This window comes from Phyllostomus discolor, chromosome 1 (assembly GCF_004126475.2).
Source record: "Phyllostomus discolor isolate MPI-MPIP mPhyDis1 chromosome 1, mPhyDis1.pri.v3, whole genome shotgun sequence".
NCBI classification, from domain to species: Eukaryota; Metazoa; Chordata; class Mammalia; order Chiroptera; family Phyllostomidae; genus Phyllostomus; species Phyllostomus discolor.
The window spans coordinates 187349234-187370651 of record NC_040903.2 but is presented as its reverse complement, the minus strand read 5'-3'; the positions used below and the strand labels follow the sequence as shown (position 1 = coordinate 187370651).

At 42.2% G+C, this 21418-nt stretch overlaps 1 protein-coding gene across 2 annotated transcripts in view; it reads right to left on the bottom strand.

Annotated features, from left to right (window-relative positions):
- The window catches only part of SYT16 (synaptotagmin 16), a 215869-nt gene that overhangs the window by 17447 nt on the left and 177004 nt on the right, over positions 1-21418 (bottom strand). For both annotated transcript variants that reach the window (XM_036010811.1, XM_036010816.1), the window contains 3 exons: positions 16609-16865; positions 9777-10217; positions 6611-6800 (listed from right to left, as the gene is read on the bottom strand). In XM_036010811.1, the coding sequence (XP_035866704.1) occupies positions 6611-6800; positions 9777-10217; positions 16609-16865 (888 nt within the window). The remainder of the gene's footprint in view (positions 1-6610; positions 6801-9776; positions 10218-16608; positions 16866-21418) is intronic.

Below are 21418 nucleotides of genomic sequence, written 5' to 3'. Positions count from 1 at the left end.
TATAAACTGCAGTGTGTGAGACAGGTTGCAGAGAGGAGGGGCAGGGAGAGGTTGAGAAGGAAACATTAATCTAATGTTATATCTATTGTTTACACACAGTAGTCCCCTTTACATTGAATATAACCACTGATATATTTTGATTTATTTTTATTGTGTTGGTTTGCACTTTCTATTCTGCATTTTCTATGCTTTTAAATCTTTTTCTGATTTCTGTTGGATTAACTGAAGTTTTTTATTCTAATTTATTCCATCTATTGATTTGAAAGGTGGATTAAAATTTTAACTATACAGTTGATTTAATGTCTCAAATTAATCAATATCTCTTTTTATTATTATATTTATTTATTTTTAGAGAGAAGGGATGGAGGGAGAAAGAGAGGGAGAGAAACATCAATATGTGGTTTGCCTCTCATGCACCCCCTACTGGGGACCTGGCCTGCAACCCAGGCACATGCCCTGACAAGGAATCAAATTGGTGACCCTTTGGTTCGCAGGTCCACGCTCAATCCGCTGAGCTACACCAGCCAGGCCTTAATAGCTCTTAAGCAACATTAGGACCTTAGAATTCTGTGGTTTCCATCTCCCTTTCCCGTATTTCCTGTTATTTCCACCTAGAATTTTACTTCCACTTTGAGGTTGCACTCCTAATGGCGTTCATTTGCCCTCCCGTTGCTGTCTTTGGTCTGTGTGGTCTACGCGTGCTTATATCTACCTACATGTTTATTTACCATTGCTTGTTCACTATCCCTTCTTACACTGCACTTCTTCCGAGTTGTTTCCTTCTTCCTGAAATACATCGGTTAGTAGTTCTTTCAGTGAGAAAACTTTCAAACTTTGTTGAAAATATTCTTACTTTCCTTTCACGTGCACAGAATTCTAAGTGGAGAAGTTTCCCTCTCAGGACTTTGAGGACATTCTCCCCACTCTCTCCAGCCTCTGCCGTTGCACGGAGAGGCCCGTCCTCCATCCTGCTGTTGTCCTTCTGTGAGTGACCGAGGTTGGTTGGTGTTTTTCTTCTTATATTGTTTTTTCTTTTCTTCTTGCTTTTTGAGCTTTGTTGAGATATAATTCATACACCACCAGAACAGTATTTTATCCCCTGATGCTTCTCATGTTTTCTAACTTTGATATAGCTGTGAGAATCCAGTTAATGTAAGTAAAGGAATATCACTTATGTATTCAATAAGTTAATTCCACATGCAAACCTCCCTATGAATTTATCATAATTCTGAGCCCAAAGTGGCTATTAATAAATACATGCTATAACCTGGACCAGGACCTGAAACCTGGACCAGGACTTCTAAAGAAGGTGGGACACCCCCCATCTTCATTTAGTCCTTCTTTCCCTGCATTTCATTTGTAGAGAGCACCCCTGCATCCCACTTTGTCTTCGCATGAAACACAAGGTGGCCTGGTTTGCTTTTTGTTTTTCTTTCCTCCACTCTCTGCTATTGTGAGTGCCTAACAAGGTTAATATGCTGCTGCTGTAAGTATTATCATTTGGGATGTAATTATCACACACGGCCAATCGTGCTCACGCTGAGAGGCTCAGGAACTTGTTTTTAACTGGCGGGGGCAGCTTAATGATAGTTTTGACAAGGACCATTACTTGTGCTCGTGCACACATACATACACACAATGCAGTAGTAGCATGTTGGAGAAGAAGACACAGCAGAGATGGGAATGGAGAGAGAAAACCTGCAACAGATGCTAACATTCATTTTAACTAGCACTTGTATCAGTAACATTAGTTAACCTCACTTAATAGGCAAGAAAATGAAATTCAGGGAGGTTAAATCCAATGTCGAGCCATGCAATAATTGGGAGGCAGGCCCAGGAAAAGGACAGGACAGAACAGAGCTGTGAAACTCTTAGTGAACCAAATTCAATGGATAATCAAGTGTTTCTTATTCATGATGGCAAGTTTCTCAAAAGCATTTGCAAGTGCACGTCAGGATTGCAGATGTCTTTCAGACACTGTAAGCTGCTTTCTCACCTGGACTATTCACCACGTACAGACGTGGAGACCATACCTTGCATCAGATTTGCTGACTATCTTGTACCATCTTAACAGCAGTCATGACAGCAGTGTCTCTGAATACTGGCCATATGTAGTGAATGAGGTGTTGCCTTGAAAGTGCCCAAACAGATTCCTGGCATGTTGTTCCACGATGTGGGCTAAGACTAGTTTATTTTGCCACCTCATTTGTACATTGTTTCTGAATAGGATCTATGGACCAGTTTCAGTAATTTTCAAATAGCATATTTTACCTTTCCTAGCCCATCTACAACTTGAAAAAACACAGCAATTTATAACATGGTCACTTTCACTAAAACACTGATGGATGGATGGATGGATGGATGGATGGATAGATTTTTATAGCTATATCTAAATATACATTATCTGTCTATTATCTATCAATCAATCTATCTACCTACCTTCCTACCTATCTATTTATCTATCTACCAACCTACCAGATGAACAAAGAAAAGGTTAAACTTGGAAATGGAGAAAATGCCCAGCCACATACTTTTTCTTGGAATGAATTTGGTTTATGGAGAGTACTGCAGAAAATGTCCTCAGGTTCAGGTGCTTGGTACCCTGTCTATCCTGTCCAAGGTTGAGTCAGAGGAATAGGGTTCAACCTTGACATATCATCATAATAAAAAACAATGTAATGCCAACCACAGAAGACCCTATGTATGGCTAAGACTCTTATTTTTATCCTCCTGACCCAGCTGAACTATTCCAGACCACTTTTTTCTGCCCACTATTTTATAACTAAAGTTGTCAAATGCACTAAAAATTTGAAATGATTATATGGTGGACCTCCTTATACCCATCACCTGGATTCTTCAGTTGTTATGTGTTGTTCAACTTGTGCTTTGGACTAAAAGTATATATTTTCCCAAATTCACATATTGAAGCCCTATTCCTCAGTGTGAAGCCATTTGAAGGTGTGTTGGTATTTGGGGACTTTGGGAAGTCATTAGATCACAAGGGTGACGCCCTCATGAATGGGATTAGTGCCATAAGACAGACATTGGAGAGGTGATTTTTTTTCTTCCTCTTGTTATGTGAGGACATAGCAAGAAGGTCCTGTCTGCAAACTAGGAAACTATGCAAACTATGAAATTCAGGGAGGATGATTCTCACGAGGACCTCAATCAGCTGGCACCTTGATCTTGGATTCCTAGCCTCTACCACCATGAGAAATAAATTTTTGTTGTTTAAGTTGCTCAGTCTAATGCAGTTTCTGACATGAATAAAGATGCCGTGAACATCCTCATGCAGATCTTTTTAAAAACTTATGGGTAAATGCCTAAGAATGGAACTGCTGGATTTTCAGTGCATATTTTGTTGTATAAGAAACTGCTAGGCCTTTTCCCTAAGTGTTTTTTTCATTTTCCACACTTGGTGAAATTGGTCTTTTTCGTTTTAGCCGTTCTGCATTGAGGGTGTGGGGTGCGGTGTAGAGACTCGAATCTCTAAGTATGCTCCCACTGGCTCCTGCTCATCAGAGTAAAACCTGCCCCTTACTGAGCCTTCTCCCCAAGGATTTAATTCAGAAGTTCGGGGAGGGAAGCTTACATTTCAGCGGCTTGTTTTGTGTAAGACCCTAACAGAGGAGAGGAATTTCATGTACTATTTATCTAACTCTTTGAAGACAAGTTTAAAATATCAGCACAGTCATCTGACTGAATCAAGCTGGTGAATTCAAAGTTATCTTCTGCTTCATGATATATGAAAGAGACAGAGAAAATTCTCACATCTAAATCCCAGCCTTAGTCTCTGTTTCCAGCAAGATTTACAAACGCCAATATTCTAGGGAAGGCAAGTTCCCAATACTCAGGCTTGGCCCATTTTCCTTCAGCTTCCCTAAGAACTATTCTTCACGTTATCATAGCCACCCAGTAAGACAGGATTGGTGTCCTTTCTTCACAGACAAAACAGCTGCACCTGTGCCCAGAGTCCCAAGCACAGGATTTGGGACCTGTACACATACATGTTCCTGCATGTGTCTCCCCTGGCAGGCACCTCCTTCATGGGAGATGCTGACACAGGGCTTTGGTCCCACTCTCTGCCTTCCCTCCACCTCTACCTTGGAGGCCAGTGTACTTGGCAAGGTCTCTCCACCACCCCCCACTCCCAGTCCCATTCATTTCCCCACTTGCATCCTCTCTCCTTCTCCCTGCCTCACCCCACCCCCATTTCTTCCAACTCTGCTCAGAGACCTCATAAAACTCTTGTTCCCTCACCCTTTCTCTCTCTTGTTCTCCTCCATATGGGAACTAAAAATGTATCTGAAGCCTGCCTGACGACTGCCAAAGTAGTGCTAGTGGCATAGTGAAGTGAGACATAATGAAGAACCAATGCCATCAACATCTAAAGCTCTTGAAAGTACCAAGAGGTCCCTTTCAGAATCTCCACAAAGGAACCCTCTACTTTCTCAACCCCTCCTAATTAAGCTGGATTTTCCTCAAGTACCAGCATTCTACGTAAACAAAAAACTTTTGTCTTCCCTATTGGGTTTCTGTTTTAATTAATAGCATCACAGCAACATTGTCTTCTATTACTTTGATTGCAAAGACATAGCATGTCAGTTACATTTTAAGTTGAATTGCAACACAATGTCTATGAAAAATAATGTCATAAATGCCAAACTGACTTAAAACTTCTGGAACCAAATCCATTTCTAAATTAGAACTTGCATTTTTTCCTATTTTGTTTTAAACATGGGTCACAAGAATTTCCCTTTGGCATATTTTCTTTCATATAGAAATGTATGAAAATATAATAATAACATCCTCAATATCACAGCTTATATGCAGTATGCCAACCTATGTATTGTTATGACCCCATTTTACAGATGAGGAAACTGAGATTCAGAAAACTTTAGGAACTCACAGCTGGTAAGTGGCAGAGCCTGAATTCACACCTTAGTTTTTGGGCCTGAGCTGATGCTTTCTTAGCCACCATGCTGTCCTCCCTCACCCACTGTACTGTCTGGTACCACCTAGCACACAAAGTTTCCCAGCATGCACTGGAATGAATCATGACTGTGTGATCCATCTCCCCATCATTCTCTGCAGCACTACCATGTTCTTTCCCCCAGATTGTTCAGATTTCACCAAACCTCTAGAGGACAAAGAAAGAGACCAGCAAAAGCTCTGAAGACAAAGCAGTAAATCCAGATCTTTCATAAATCCAGAGCTATTTTAAAAAGCAAAGCTGTACCTAACAAAGAGAGTTCAGCTATGCAATTAATAATCAGCATCTATTAAGCATTTTAAATAACTCTCATCTGACTCAGAGTGTCAACACAGATTATGTTTTATGCACCTACCCAGAGTGGGAGCTTTCCCTTCAAACTTGCTCTAATGGGCTTCATACAGGTTGGCTAACAAGATACCATTGAACAGAGACTTCATGGGGTGCAGCATAGTTAAAGGCTAAAAGGAACCAAGATTTGGTTGTTGGACCCAACGTTTTTCTACCAATGTGAGGCCAGAGTCCATTGACTCCTACAGCCTACCATGTTGTTATTGATTTCATTCTCATATCAGGAAGACTTTGGTGTCGATGAGGGGCAGGCTCACTTGCCCACTTGCCCTTTGGTGTCGATGAGGGACAGGCTCACTAGCTTCCTGTATTGAAAGGCCGAAAATTCAACATTTTTCAGACTCTCTTGCAGCTAGCATTCTGGATACAAACTGGGTTCCTGTGACTGGATGTACTTACATGAGATCCAGAAGACACAACTGAGGCAAAAATCATCTTCCTATCCCCTTTTGAGATTTTTGTTTGTTTGTTTGGCTGACAAGCAAGATCATGAAAGGTAAGCTCATTTTTAGCAGCATCATTCCAGTGTTCAAAAGGAGCTTCTAGGGTACTGAGAGGTAGTTGGCAGGAGCTGCTTTCTTATTCTGATTTCCTGAACCCTGGACTGCAGCTATTGGCATATGTCTTAAGCTCCTTTTTCCAGTAGTGACCTCAGAAGTGGCGAGTCAGGCCTGTATTCCCCAGATCTTCCTCCTTCACATCGTCTTTCGTCAACACAATAACCATTAACATTTCTAGTATGCTTACTATGTGTTAGGCACTATCCTAACACTCTACAAAAATCATTTTATTTATACCCCAAAAGAACTCCATGAAGAAGATACTATTAATAACCTTTTGTTCTAAATGAGTCTACCAAGATTCAGAAAAGACAGGCAAATTGCACAGATCAAAGCAAAGATAGTGGGTAAGAGAATAGACCAGCCTCACTCCAACGCCTGAGCTCTACCTCTTTAAAGGTGTTTGAGGGCCTGGAACTTATTAGCAGATTTTAATTGCCCATACACATTGTGTTGCTGAAAAGACATCATTCCTTCCTCTTAAATAATATACACATAAAGGTCAGCCTATTTCATGTCAAGATGTGTCTAGATATTGGAGGAGCCTTCAACCTAATTAAATAGAAAGGCAATTTTAAAACCCAGAGGTATCACTTTGTGAAAACTCTCTAAGTCATACCAAGATAACTTTTATTCTAAAAGTTAAAGAATTAAAGTGAAAGCAGACACAGCCTTGTACTTGCCCCTGGAAGGAGCATGTACTTACCAGGCGCTCTGTTCACAGCGAGGTTTCGGAAATGGCTGCCTTTGATCATTTCCACAGATAATCGCCCCGTTGTGGCATTATAGGACAGCCCCACCAACAGCTCTGGCGCCCCTCCATGAGACAGCGACTGCGTGGATGAAGCACTATCACTGTGAGAAACGGCAGATGGGCTGAGCGGAGACTCTCCACTCTGGAGGGGAAGAAAAACAAAGAATCCATTGGCCCATGCTGCACTACTCTCCCTTACAGAAAGGCAATACTATGTTTGGTGAAATTGTCGCCCAATCTCAACGGCTGCCAAAGATTACTGAGGAAGGGCGCACTCCATGTGAATGATAATGGGTCTGGGAAGTGCAGCCGTGGACGAGAGCCCTTGCATTATCAGCTGACATCTTTGTTTCAAGAACTGTCTCCATTCAATATTTCCTCTCTAAGACAAAACGAGCCAAGATGTTATTACTGGCGTAAATCAAACCATCTAAGATACATAGAAAACTAATAATACATTTAATACAGACCCAAATTCCCTGCTGTGTAATTTGTGCTCCAGTGTTTCTGTGGAACCCATCCACTCTGTTCTCTGAAGCTCTGTGATGAATGTAGCAATTCAAAGGGCATTTTGTCTTCACTAGGAAAAAAAATGACCGCTGGATGTCTACCACCGCACAGAACATTTGGCCCCTAGTTCTGCTTCTTAAGGTCAGGAATATGCCAGACGCTATATATTTTCTCCTAAGAAATAAATTACACTGAGAGTGAGCACTTTTACAAATTTTTGATACAGAAGGTGACACGTGACTGCGATCTCAGAGACCTTGCAGGCACCAGGTGTGCCCGGGGAGAGCCCACACCTTCTGTTATGTTACTCATGAGCACACTTCCCCAAAGCACCCACTTATGCACCAGACGCGTCGGGAGGAGGTGAGTAAAGCAGATCACCGAGTGGATTCTCATTCAGGAAGGGGAGTAGGAGTCAGCTCCGCAGGGGAAGCCAGCCAGCCGCCCGGAGCCACCACCTCCTCCACCAGAAACAAGTACATCAGGCTTTGCTCAAACCGTTCTCCTCCACGTTGAAAATCATTTCCTAAAACTCCTTAACAGTAACACCAATGAATCAATGCACTAAAAATAATTAAATATTTTTTTACATCTGTAGGAACTATCTTGTTTACCAGGCCATGGGCATCTAGAGCCCGGGCTTTCATGAAATACAATTTGTAAACTACCGGGCTGGGTGGTTTTGATAGGTGCCTATAGCCCCTGCTGGATGATGATAACCCAACAATGGAATGTTTGCTGAGTTTTGGGGAGGGTCACCCCCTCCCCTCTGCTTCTGCAGAAGCATCCACTGTGGCACCTATCTCTGCCTAGCTTGCCTCTCCCATCAATCGCCCAGGCCCTTGTATGACATCGTGATTTTCTCCAGGCTGTGCCCCCCTTCAGATGCCATTTACTGTCATTGTTCACTTGGGAAACTCAGACTTCTCCAATCTTATCATCTCTCAGCCCCCAGTGCACACATAAGCCACTGGCTGGCATACAATCATGCTCAACCAACAACTGGAGAGGGGAAAGTTTTGACCCTCAAAGTTCTTTCATGCTGACACATTTTCCCCACTCAACTCTGTGCTCCCAGCAGCAGCAAAAGGCCTGGCACACAGAGACAGGGGTGTGGTCACACCTATCCCAAAGCTCCACGGTGCAGGCGGACCCCTTCTGCCCTCCTGTGGCTTCCGCTTTTTCATGACTTCAGATGCGCTTTACTCGGGGCTTAGGAAGAAAAGAGGGACTGGAGATGAGATGTAATCTTCTTATGGGTCCTTTTTTACTTAATATTTTTAATATAATCTTTATTATATATTTTTCCATTACCATTTAGTCCCCTTATAGTCCCCTCTCCCCAGCAACCACCTCACTGTGAGGTTTTAAAGGCTCATTCTGAGTCCATGTTGGGAAGAGTCTGAGGGGGAAAGGAAGCAGGGAGAACACCAGGAGGCCATTTCATCCAGCAGACGGATGGGTTCTGGTTATATTTTGAAGATGGAACCAATAGGATTTTGACCTGAGCAACTAAAAAAGATGAAATTGCCTTTAGCCAAGATGGGAAGACTGTAGGGAGAAAAGATTTAGGGAGGCAACAGTCAGGGTTTCAGGCCTGAAGATATTAATTTTGAGATGCCTATTTAAAATGTCAGTGGCTGGATCTCCCATTGCTACAATCCAGCCATTCTGGCGCCTTTCCTCGTCCTCAGACCTGATCAGCTCCTTCCCACCCCCTGACCCACACGCAACCTGGTCCTCCACATGTCACCAGCTTCTTCCCTGGGTTCCCTGAGTTCCGGATTTTATCAGTACCTCAGAGAAACTTTCTCTGGCCCTTCTAAACAAATGGCAGCCTCTGTCATGCTCTTCTTTCCTTCCTGCCTTGGTTTACCTACGGCCACCCTCCTCCGCCAGGCTGTCAGCACCCCGAGGGCAGCAGCATCACCCACTGGGTTCTTTCCTGCATCCCCTTCCTGACACACAGTAGGCACTCTGTTGGCCCCAAAGCCCAAGATAGCTACCTGATCTTTTTACATCTTTATTAAAAGATGATACTCGTACAAGATGACACATTGCCCATGGCAATAGTGAGACTGCCTATCTTATAGACACACGAGCTACTCTGTCTTTCCTTGGCACACCAGGGGATATAGAGGATGGGGCACATGGAGAAGCTTGGTCATACCAATGGGAGGTCTTAGAAGTGAATGGAGTTCCGGGCTACTGTTTGCAGCCTGCTCAGGCACATTTGTCAAAGACCTCACCTTGACAGTCCCATCTCTGAACTTCATCATAGTGCATACTGGGGGCCGAGTGGGGGTTGGAGAAATGGTTGGTAGGACTATTTATTAGCTGACTAGAAGGCCTAGACACCTCTCCTGGTTTTCCCATGCCCTCCACACACTGGGTTTTTGTTCCTAAAATGGACATCCATCAGGCCATAGGGAAGATGGGCATGAAAAACCCACTGAAGCATAAAGTGCAAATCATAGCTTAGAAGGATGAGGAGAGCCAAATGGAAAATTAAATTAAAGTGTTTGAATTCACAGGCTGAATGTACTAACTCAAGAGATGACATCCTCAAACACGCTGCATCATTAGCAGCACCATTTGACATACTCACACTGATATTACTTCTTGGCTCCAGAACCAGAGTCACTTTTGTTTCCGCTTCTGGGTGCAGGTGGCTCAGATAGAACAGCTTCTCTCCCATCATTCTCTCACGGGTCATCTTGCGGGCAGCGTACAGGCGGAAGCGGATGGCACAGGCAGCCACATCTCTGGGCTCTAGCTTGGCGAAGGTGACCTTCTCCTTGAAGACAGGGTTGGGCCCCCTCTGTATGTTCGTCCTGCCCCTTTGTTTCTTACTGGGCAGCAGGACTACGTGAACTTGCCAGGAGTTGATGCCACTTCGGTCCTTATCCGGGAGGCCCTGTGCTCTCACAATGGTCACTGTGAGTTTCTGGCTGGCAGCTCTATATTCAAAGATGACATCCAGATCACCACATTTTGAGATGGGCTCTGGGACCCCAGATGGCACCTGAAAATTGGCCCCATCTTGCTCCTGCAGACAGAGGAAACGATTAGGAATGGAAATGATAACGCCCAGCATTTAGGTGAGACTGTGTCCCCCTGAAGTTGCAGGTGCAACTTCAGAACCCTGTACTTTCTGACTGTTAGCTCAGATCCCTCTATATTAAAAGGTCTGTTTACTGGCCTATTTCTCCATCAGACTGTGAATTTTTTGAGGGCGCAATCCCTGGCATATGGGGAGCCTTCATGAATGCTTTTGGAATAAATGAACAAAGCTTTTATGTATTGCAGTTTTCATCTACAGTGCCTCTCAAAAAAATACAATAGATCACTATCATTGAAACCAACTGAGATACAAAGTCTAAAATTATTCAACTACACAACTGCCAAGGGGTAACTACCTTCAGTCCAAAGAGAAATGGTTAAGCCTGGGACTGTGCTCTATCGGCCAGGACCTCCTGACGAAAACAATCCTAATGAAATTGGGGTCATGGACAGATGATCCCTCAGTAGATATTCAGTCTACACAGGAGAAACACTTAGGGCAGAGCCCCTCAAATGTTCATGTGAACTTGCATCATTCAGGGATTTTAATTCGGTAGGACTGGGGTGGGGTCTGAGATTCTACAATTCACAGAAGGTTACGAGGATGTCACAGCTGGCCTCATACCACAGTTTGAGTAGCAATGGTTTAGGGAGGCACCCGCCGCATCCATTTAGTGAACAGCAACTTTGGACCTGAAGACAGGACACCTAGGCTGAATATATACACAAGTGCCAAACAGAAATCATAACTCTACCACTGACTAGCTTTTTGACCCTGGCCCAATAGGCCATCCTTCCTGTACTCTTGCTGAAAAAAAAAAAAAATGAGCATTAAGATGTCTACTTGATAGAGTGCTATTGTGAGGTTTTAATAGACGTGAAGAAATACCTGGCTCAGAACAGACTCTATAAATATCTATTCCCATCAGTAGACTATTTTCAAACAGGCTCCCATTGTGAAATATCACCCTTAGACAGCAGTGGACCTGTAGCCAGTCAGATCTGATGACCTCACTGGGAAAACTGAGCTAAACTGCATTTACTGTAATGAACCACCCTCCAACAAACTATAAATAATGTCAACCTAATTTGATTTTTCCTCTAAAGGCACGACTCTGAGCCATAACTAAACTTTGTTCTGATTTCTTATTGTAAATCAGAATCAGTTCCTATTTATGTGATGGAACACCAGACTTTGCTAATTTAAAGATCTTATTTAAATATATATATATGTATGTATATATATATGTGTGTGTGTGTATATATATATATATATATATATATAAAATACCTCAAAAATGCACCTGCATCAACATAACTTTCCAACAGAGCTCAAGTAAAAGTACATGGTTCTGTGGAGTGAGACAGCCTTAGAAATCCCAGGTCTACCACTTGCTACTGCAAAGATATTGGGCAAGTTATTTAATCCTTTCCAATTTCTGTTTTTCTGAACAGTAAAATAGAAAGGGTACCTACTTTACAGGGTTGTTATGAAAATTAAAGGACTCGACATATAGAAGACATCTATTAAATGCCCTCTCTCTTAAAATTCACATTAGTCTGGCAAGAAAATTTAGGCTTCTTGCAAAATAAGGGAAGCTTCTTCTCCTTTTCTCAGAGCATGCATGCATTCATGTGTGAGTGTTTCTATTCAGAGGTACTTAGTTTCAAGTGATAAAACTGGTTGCTATAGAGACTTTTGAATACAACTGACTAGTGTAGATATAATATTAGAAGCAAGTCTCCAAGGAGTTAGGCCAACTCAAAACTCAAGTCACAGTCTTCTGTTAAAACTCCCATCTATTTTAGCCTACTCTTGATCATCTCTATATTGCTTGCCAGAGCATACTAATAATAGATAACATACCAGACCCTGACTTATGCCAGGTACCATACTATACCCTTTAAGACTACAAAAGCCCACTTTTATGCACTTCAGACCTTCTTGGTCTTATATCTATTCCATCTTCCCCTACAGACACAGCCTGCCTAGGCTTTAAGTGGCTTCAGCCTGGTGAAACTCAGTAAAGTCTTACCTCCTGCCATGCTACGTGACTCTCAGCTGCCACCAAAGGCTCTCTGTGGATGTCAAGGCTTAAAAAATTACAGAATCCTGCTTGGCACTCATGCATAGAAAGTTCAATGTGCATGTGTAGGGGGGAGGTAATGCCTCATGCACTCAACTCTTCTCCCCTTGGAAAGCTTATAGAGTCAAGTCCCACAAGATCAAGCTGGGAGTCACACTAAGTGGTGCCAACCTGAGTATACTCATAATGACACTCCGTTCCTCCCTGCTCACTACCTTTTCCTTCACTCTTTCCTATGCTTTTTATGGGAAATGTAACTAAGAAATATTATCTTTTAAGATATTCATGTTGACCTAACAAGGTAGGTATTTTAATATCTTCTTTTTAATGAGGGAGAGAACTAAGGCTCAGAAAAGCTAAGTAACTCACTCCCTGCCCCCAACACCATAAGCCCAGCCAGGACTATCTAGGATTTACCAGTATGAATACTTAAAATCCAAAACCTTATGTTGAACATGATGTCTCCCTTCTCTCCCCAAACCTTTCACCATGGTTACTTATATATGTAGTAAGTATGTGAGATAAAGAGGGAATAAGAAGGGAGTTAGAAACATGCACTACTTTGAATTTCACACGCTTTTAGGCCCCCATTCTTAATATGTGTTAACAATTTCTAGGTTTATCATCAACTTCAAAGCCAAGGTAAAAATATCCTAGTGAATGACTATCTCTCCACTTATCCATCCAGCTATCTCTATTCAGATAAATGCTCACTGCACCTGCAGGTTTGTGGTAAAGTCCTGGAGGGTGAGGGGCTCTGAGATAACTAAATAAGACACAGCTCCAGGCAAAGACCAGGCTCTGGATGGAGTCAATCCAAGCAGTGGCCCATGAAAATGAGAGTTTGTGGCCCCTTCCTAGGCTGATCTGAAATGAAGATTTGTGGAGGCTGGTATTTTCAGAGCAATTAATCATTTCAACACACATTACCTATCACCAGGCAACCAAAGGAGCTCCTCATGTGGGTACTGTTAATATCACTAATCCATCTGACCTTCCTGCAAGGTAAAAATCTCTTCATTTTTATCCCCATTTGGCAGATTTTAATTAACTTCTCAAGGCCAACCAGTTAATCAGTAGAAACAGCGATGCAAAGTGGGACACCTGCCTCCCTGTGAGCTCAGCACCACCAGCTGCCTCCCCAATGTCTTCCCCACCAAGCAGTGGGTTTGCAGGAAAAAGTCGATGGCATTTTCCAACAGAGAAGAACAGCACATGACAATCCATCCACCTAACAGGGAGTCACACAGCATGACCGGTTTCCTTCCGAGTCAAAATAAACGATCCCTTCAGCTCTAATAGCCTGGGGCTTTCTGTAAGATGGGAATACTTGTACCACATTGTCCAAAACCCATGTAGGTTTAAAGATTTTCTATCCAACTGAAAGCCTTTCTGTTTTAGTGAGATAGCGTTGATGTCATCTGCGTGGCCCGAAGTCAAGAGGCCCACGATGTGTTCCCGATGCCAGACACACGAGGGAAGACGGGGTTCTTAACACAGCTAAGAGGCAAATAAATCAATTCTTAAAAGGCGAGCTAAGCCTGCCAAGCAGGCAGTTACAGGAATTGCCTCTGAGCTGCATTTGAGGTTCTACTGTAAGAGCACAAATTACAGTTTTTGTCTCAAAATAGATAGGAGGTTGAATGGAGCACATGGAGATGTCTGGGTATTTTTGGAGTCTGAGAACATTGAGTGCCCTCAACACCAAGTCTTCTATTAAAGCTCCACAAGGCAGGCAAATTCCCAGGCTAATGGTACAGTGATCAAGGGGATGGAGTACCACTAGGCAGGTAAACAGTTCTGTTTTGGCTCAAGAGAGCCAAAAAGAATATTTTTAAATGTTAAATGTTACTGTGTGGGATTTGATATGACTCTTTGCAATAAACTGACAGGGAAGCACAACTTTTTTTTTTACAAAACTTATAAGGTTAATAGCTTTGGGTGTCTCCATATGAAGGCTGCTTTTAACAAGCCACACACCACATATCTGAGTCACCACGTCCTGTCCTTAGCGGGATGACCAGCTCACGGGCAGGCATGCATGCACATGTGCACACCTCCTTACACTCTCTCCGCACACCCCAGTGCATGAGCAGTAAGCGTTTGGAACATGATTTTCTGTAATCTTTTCCCTTCTCTTTGATGTGCATTTGTGTGTATGATAGTCCAGGCCCTGATAAGAGAGTCATCCTATTTATTTTCTTGGTCATCCTGATGCTAACAAAACCCATTTGCCCTTCTCCTTCCTCTATCCCCACAACTTATGCTGAAGTTTTATATACTTATATGACATTGCATCAAAATTAATTTCAATGAAGGTATTAGACATCACTATTTAATATCTCTTAATGTTATAGAATCATTATGGGAGGGATGTAGCTAATAAGGAATAACCATAAATGCCGGTAAGATAAAACCGTATTTGTAAAATCCTTATCACAGAGTGTGGCACATAGTAATTGCTCAATAAATGGCAGTTTCTAGCATCATCATCATCTCCAGTCACATTTCTGGTTAATTAGGCACATTCTGGAATAAGTTTAATTGAAAAATAAATTTAGGAGAGGCCTATTTTATCACAGATTTATTTCAAAAAGCAAAGTCAATGGCCAGAGGGCCATTACAGACTAATGCCATCTCTTACAACTTCAATTCAATTAAAAGCTAACAAATATACTGCAAAGTTGAAACAGTGTGCAGCCAAGAGGGGGGCCCCAAATGGAGATTTGGAATGGGGTCCAGAACTCAAGGTGTCCAGGAAATATTAGAAAGGTATATAAGATGCCCTCACCCCTTCCCCCCACAGGTGTGAGTTGGGGGAAGGGACACATGGAGCAGGAACATGCAGAGCTGTTTTGTACAGCAGCAGCTTTGCAGCTAACCTCTGGCGTGGTCACTTAACATATCCATAACCTTTAACTGGTTTCATGGGTATGTTAAATAGCATGTGGCCATGCTTTGAGCCAGGGGGATGGAAGTGACTTCCATGCAAGATGTAACTGGGAGTGGGCAGGTCCCCCTGGTTACAGCACCTACACAAGAGCTCGGACAAGATTGGCTCCATGACATAGGACCACACCCACCCAGACTCACGATGGCAGCCCAGTAAACTTGGAATAATACAGGAACACTGGCAGGTGTAACTGATTGTAGGAGGAGTCAGAAATGGGGGTGTAGAGGAAGATTGGTGCAGGGGTTTAAACCCAGGCACAGCATCTTTGCCAGGAAAGAACCATGTGCTTTTGGCAGAATGGAGACCCCCACAGCCTTGGTGGGAGAGAACCATGCAGCTGTGACAGTGCAGGAGAGAACCACACAGTTTTGGCAGAGTGGGGACCCCTGCAGCTTTAGTAGAAGAGGACCACTAGGCTTTGGGGTGCTCCCTTTGGCCATGTGGCCTAGGAAGCAAGAGAGATTTTGCCTGAAAGAAGGGTGCAAGGACTTTTGCTAGTGGGCCATGAGAAGGTGCCAGGATCTTTGGATTAACTGAAGATCGTGGCGGCGACACAGCTGATGGTGCCGGGAGCCTGAATCATGGATTTCTGCTTCTTTTCCTGAGATAGGGTACCCCAGATTACGGCAGAGGGAGAAGGAAGGACTATGTGTGTCTGTGGGTATCCTAAAGGGCTTTGGTATTTTAATGAAGACATTAGGTCACTACTTTAAGTCTGTATAGCTTTAAATGGACATTTCCTTTCCTTTTCACAAATCTCTGGCATTAAGAGACATCTTTCCTCTGGTGGCAGACAATGCGAACCTAGTGGGGGGTCCTTTTGGTAATAGTATATCGTACCCCCTTGGCCCTGTTCTGTAACAAGGTCATCGTCATAATAGCTTGTACAGTTTCACTTGGAGGACCACTGTGTTTTAAATTTTCAAGTAATTCTCATATTCAAGTAATCGTAACTGAAGATTTGGGGTAAATAAAAATAGACTCCAGCCAATAGAAACCATAGAGAAATAAACGAGTCTCCCCAAAGAACAAAAAAGCCCTTTATGTGAAAAAGAAACCAGATTGTTGCTGGGCCCATCCCTCCGCTATTCTTCCTCCTGTTTTTCCATGTTGATAGAAATGTATTTGTGGTTCTTCTATCAGTCCACATAGGGGTCAGACCTTGGTCATCTGAACAAAAGTTTATTTAAATAAATGCTGTTTAGGTCTTTGTTTTTCAAGGCAATTTTTTGTTTTGGAGGAATTTTTCCTTGAGGGATGGGGGAGGGGTGGAGAGCAAGAACTAGACAGAGCACAAAACACTGAAGCAAGAAAAGACTAGAAAACACATAACTTGCCTCTGGACTCCACACAGAGGAGCTGTCAGTGGCATAGGAGTCTTCGAGCCCCCGGTTATTGAAAGCAGTCTCCGCCTCCAAGCTGCCCTCCGTGGACTGGCGACGGAGGCTGTGCACCACACGGGTCTCCTGAGGGGGTGCGCCCTGGTGCCTGGCATCGCCCGCCTCACACGGGGACCGTGAGGGGGCAGAGATGGGATCCTCTTCACCAAAAGACAGATTCTCAGGATAATTCAGTTGGCTGGCTCCATCCAAATCTGAATTTACAATAAGGAAATAATTTCAAATATATTATTATTTTATACCTTTTTATCTAGAGAAATCGGGCAACAGCAATTATACCAGTCAAGACCTCAAAAACAAAACCCACAAAATAACACCTGCAGAAACATCATTCTAATCATTTAATGGATAAACTTGGTCCATAAGAATCAAAAAGACCATTAGTTCATTATGTGGGGTAGAAGGTTAAATACTTTCTAATAATATGGGTATAAAGGGTGTGTGTTTATATAAGGAGGATAAATTAAACACATTAGCATTTTGTTGGAGCTAATGACCACAAACAAAACTTTGGGGATGGATCTAGAAAGCAAGAATAGTAACCAACTATGGAGGCTATATGGTCTCCTGACTCTACCATTCTTTCTCTTCTCTTCCAAGTCCAACATGCTACCCTCTGCCCAAAACACCTCAGTGGTTCCCTGAAGTACAAATTTCTCTACTTGATTCATGCAAAGAACATTGGACTTGGTTCCAGATGGCCAGGGTTTAAGAACTTAAACAATTTGAACTGTCTGAACCTTTATTTCCTTATCTATAAAATGATGATAAAAGCTGTCAGAGAGACACATCAAATACTAAAAATATCTGCCTGGTAGCCACCAGACCTTCCATAAATATTACTCTTGCTTATTTGTGTGGCCCAAACTGCCCTCATGCAAGCCAGCAAACTTCATTTTCTACTACCTCCCACCTCTCTGGGGTCACCTGTGGCCCCACTGGCTCATGAAAGTGCTAGTTGTGTATTCCTGTTCATGGGAGTTCTCAAGCTGTTCTGTTTGCCCTTTCCTTCCTGTCCATATAAAGCCTCAACAACTACTGAATCTTCCTTCAAATTCGGTGTTTTTCTCAGACCCCATCATCTTTCTCCTCCTCCTCCTCTTCTCTTCTTTTCTCTTCTTCTGCTCCCTCCCTTACCCTCTCTCAGTATTTCCTTACTCTGTTCATCCCTTGCCTTTCTTTCAATGTCCAGGTTACTCTCTGATAGTAAGAAAAAACTGACAGTGTCTTCTTAAGTTGTTTCTTCCCCCTGACTTGCCTCCCCCACCTCCAAAAAAAGCCAAGGATGTCTTATCTCTTTGGCCTTCAGGCTCCCTCAGTAGCCCCCATCCTAGGATGAGAGAACATTAGAGATATAGACAGGATAAGTGAGTAGATGACAAAGTATATACCATAAATTCAGCTCTTATATATACACTGTATGGCAGCAATTGTCTCTGTGGTCTTAAGGTTTCAACTAGAACATAACCTCCTTGAAAGCACTAAGCCACATACATCTACCGCATAATCTTTATCCACCAGTGGACTTCACTAAACCCTCAACTAACCTCAAAGGCTAAGCAGGTAACAAATGCTTGAAGCAACCAAGTGTGTAGCATTATGGACTGATGGTGACAGTGGTTTACCGGCCACTATAGGACCTACCATGTAAACTTAAAAACATATCATCACCTTTGCAAACCATATGGACACGTCTTCAGGCAGACTTGGTCCTCAGCACACAACTTCAGACTCCTGATCTGGGATTTTTCAAAACTCTGGCAAGCCAATGAGAAGTTCCCCTATCTGCGTTGTTATTCTTAATAATTCAGTCCCAGCCCCTTGGAAACACTTTCATAGGCACCATAGCATTTTTACATTCACACTTTCAGTTATTTGGCAAAAATACTTTTAAAAAGACCACAGAAAATGACAGAACAAGGGATATTCCATATGCAACACTCTACAATATGAAGCATAATTTTCTTCCAAGTCTCTAATTAGCACATCCATTCCTCACACACATGAACACTAAAGTGTCCTATTAAACAGTGGGTCATCCATCAACATGCACGGCAGCCAGCAGGATTGCAGTACAAAATCTAACTTGGCCAAGAAATTACCCCCATAAAATTTTCCCATGATTTCAACTCCTGCAGTGATAATACCTAGATCAGTAATAAGGGAATTTCCAAAAGCTACATCAGGCCTTGAAAAGCTATTCATAACTGAAAAACATAAGAACTGTATTAATATAACAAACCATTTTCCTTGACAGACATTCAAGGATGAATTAGACAAGCAAATCTGGGGTACAAGTCAAGTTCCAAAGAGCAGGAAAGAGGTGACTCACCATTACATAAAGTAGTCTTCTCGTGCTTTAAATTAAAGAAGATCATGTCAACTTAAACACATACAGAAAAGTAACTGCCCGTTGTCAGAGAAATGTATCCTGGCTTCATAGAAATTATAGGGCATAATTATATCACATCAACCATATTAATTTTAGCAGAGAAATTCTTGAATTTGCTTAGTCCTTACCCTACTTTGATGGGATGTAACCAGTTCTTTGACACTCCCATACTCCTCTCTCCCACCACAACCCAAACACAGATGCTTTGCTTGCCAGTTTTATGTGGCTGACCTATAAGCCCCAATTATTCAATCGAACACTAATTTAGGTGTTGCTGTAAAGGTACTTTGTAGATGTGATTAGAGCCTTTAAGCAGTTGACTTTACGTGAAGGAGACTATCTTGCATAATCAGTCCATTGAAAGGCCTTAAAAGGAGAACTAAGGGGACCTTGGAAAAGAAGAAATTTCACCCGTGCACTGCAGCTTTGGCTGGTGACTGTGAGTTGAAGCCTAGCCTTCCCAGCAGCCATTGCTGTGCGTTTCAGAACTGTGTTGCCTGGCCAGCCTCCACAAGCACAAAGGAAATTCTCTGCACTCACAGCTCTCTCTTCCACAGGAGAGAGAAGGAGAGAGAGTTGTGAGTACATAAGACACAGTTTATTCTTGTATTTGTATTAATTATTGTACTATTTTCCATACAAACAACTGTAAACCTACTGTTGCCTCATCCTGATATACACATAATTCTGATTGATACATCGTTCCCCCACAAAACTGAGCACAGATTCTGAAGATAATTCAGCTATTCCTAATGACCAGGAAGGTAATGTCTAGCTTCTTTGTAATATCCTAAAAACTAAATATTTCACAAGCAAATTAAGGTTTGGCACAAAAATAGGGGTGGGGGGAACTTCAAGAAGTGCATTATTATTCTGTAGCCCGCCTTTCATGCCTAAAGATCTGATGCACAGCGTCTGACCCAGATCACTTAGCCCAAACCCTCTGACGTCATCAGGAATGCAGTGACAATTGATGCAAAATAACACTAATCAGATAGATGAGACAAGAGAACGCTTGGCTAGAATATGAAGATAACATGGTCTTGATTCTAAATTAGCCTCACCAATCTAGAATGAAGGGTTTCTCTTAGGATGAATTATGAAACAAGCTACCAGTAATTTATTTGTGATTCAGATTTGACTTGAATTTGGACCTTTAATTTCACTAGTCCAACATTTTGAATGCGTTTGTAAAGTAAGAATTGTGTACAATTGAATTTGATCTTAGAAAATCATGTTTAAAGTACAGTGAAAAATAGCTAAATAGAAAACAGGCAAAAAAAAATCCTCTTGGGGTACACACTTAATCTCTTCATTATTCTTTTTTTTTAAGATTTTATTTATTTATTTTTAGGGAGGGAAGGGAGGGGGAGAGAGAGAGAGAGAGAAACATCAATGTGAGGTTGTTGGGGGTTATGGCCTGCAACCCAGAAATGTACCCTGGCTGGGAATCGAACCTGGGACACTGTGGTTCCCAGCCCGCACTCAATCCACTGAGCTACGCCAGCCAGGGCTCATTATTCTTTATTACTGAAACAAACTCACTGATCAAAAGATGAACCAAAAGAAATGACACAGAAAGATTATCATGCCATATAAATTACTATAACATTCCCATGACATTTGATAACCTAAAATTTAGCATGCATTTATTTATTCCTATGAAAATTCTGCTGGTTTTCTTTAAAACCTATAGGTAATCCATTCACTGTAGTGGACTTTTTCCTCTCTCCAGTCGAGAAAAATTTACCTTTTCTATCACCATCTGTCAAAAAATTCAGAACCACTGGCTATAACAAAAGATGCTACTAATTTCAGGAATTGTAAGGTTAAAGTGGTTGTCAGAACACTCAGAACATCAGCCAGCTGTATAAATCAGAAACTAGACTCTTAGGCTTCTGGGAAACGGGGCCACTAGCTTTAGAACTAAACAAGCTACTCCTAGGGAAACAAGTGCTATCACCTTTCATTAGCCAACATTTGCCCTCTTGATGGAGAGAGAGGAATGCTGTGATGTAACATGAGAGACAGAGGAAAGCAGGAGAAGGTGTAAGGAACTGACAGAGGGCCAGTATTATGCTGTGGTTACATAAGGCACTTATTTCCTGGCTTACCCTGGGCTAAAAAGAATAGAAAAAAAATGTTATGCTGCCCATGTCAGTAGGTAAAATTACATGACAAATAGTAAATTATGATATTCACACTGAAAAAAGAGTTCCTTTTGTTAATTCTCTTCTTTTTTCTGCGTTCTTTTTCTGCCTGCCTCGTCACATGTCAAGTCACATTTCCTCTCTGTTATCTCCTCTGAATTTTGGACTTTCCCTTTTCTCTTTTCTTTTTCTACCACTCTGTTTC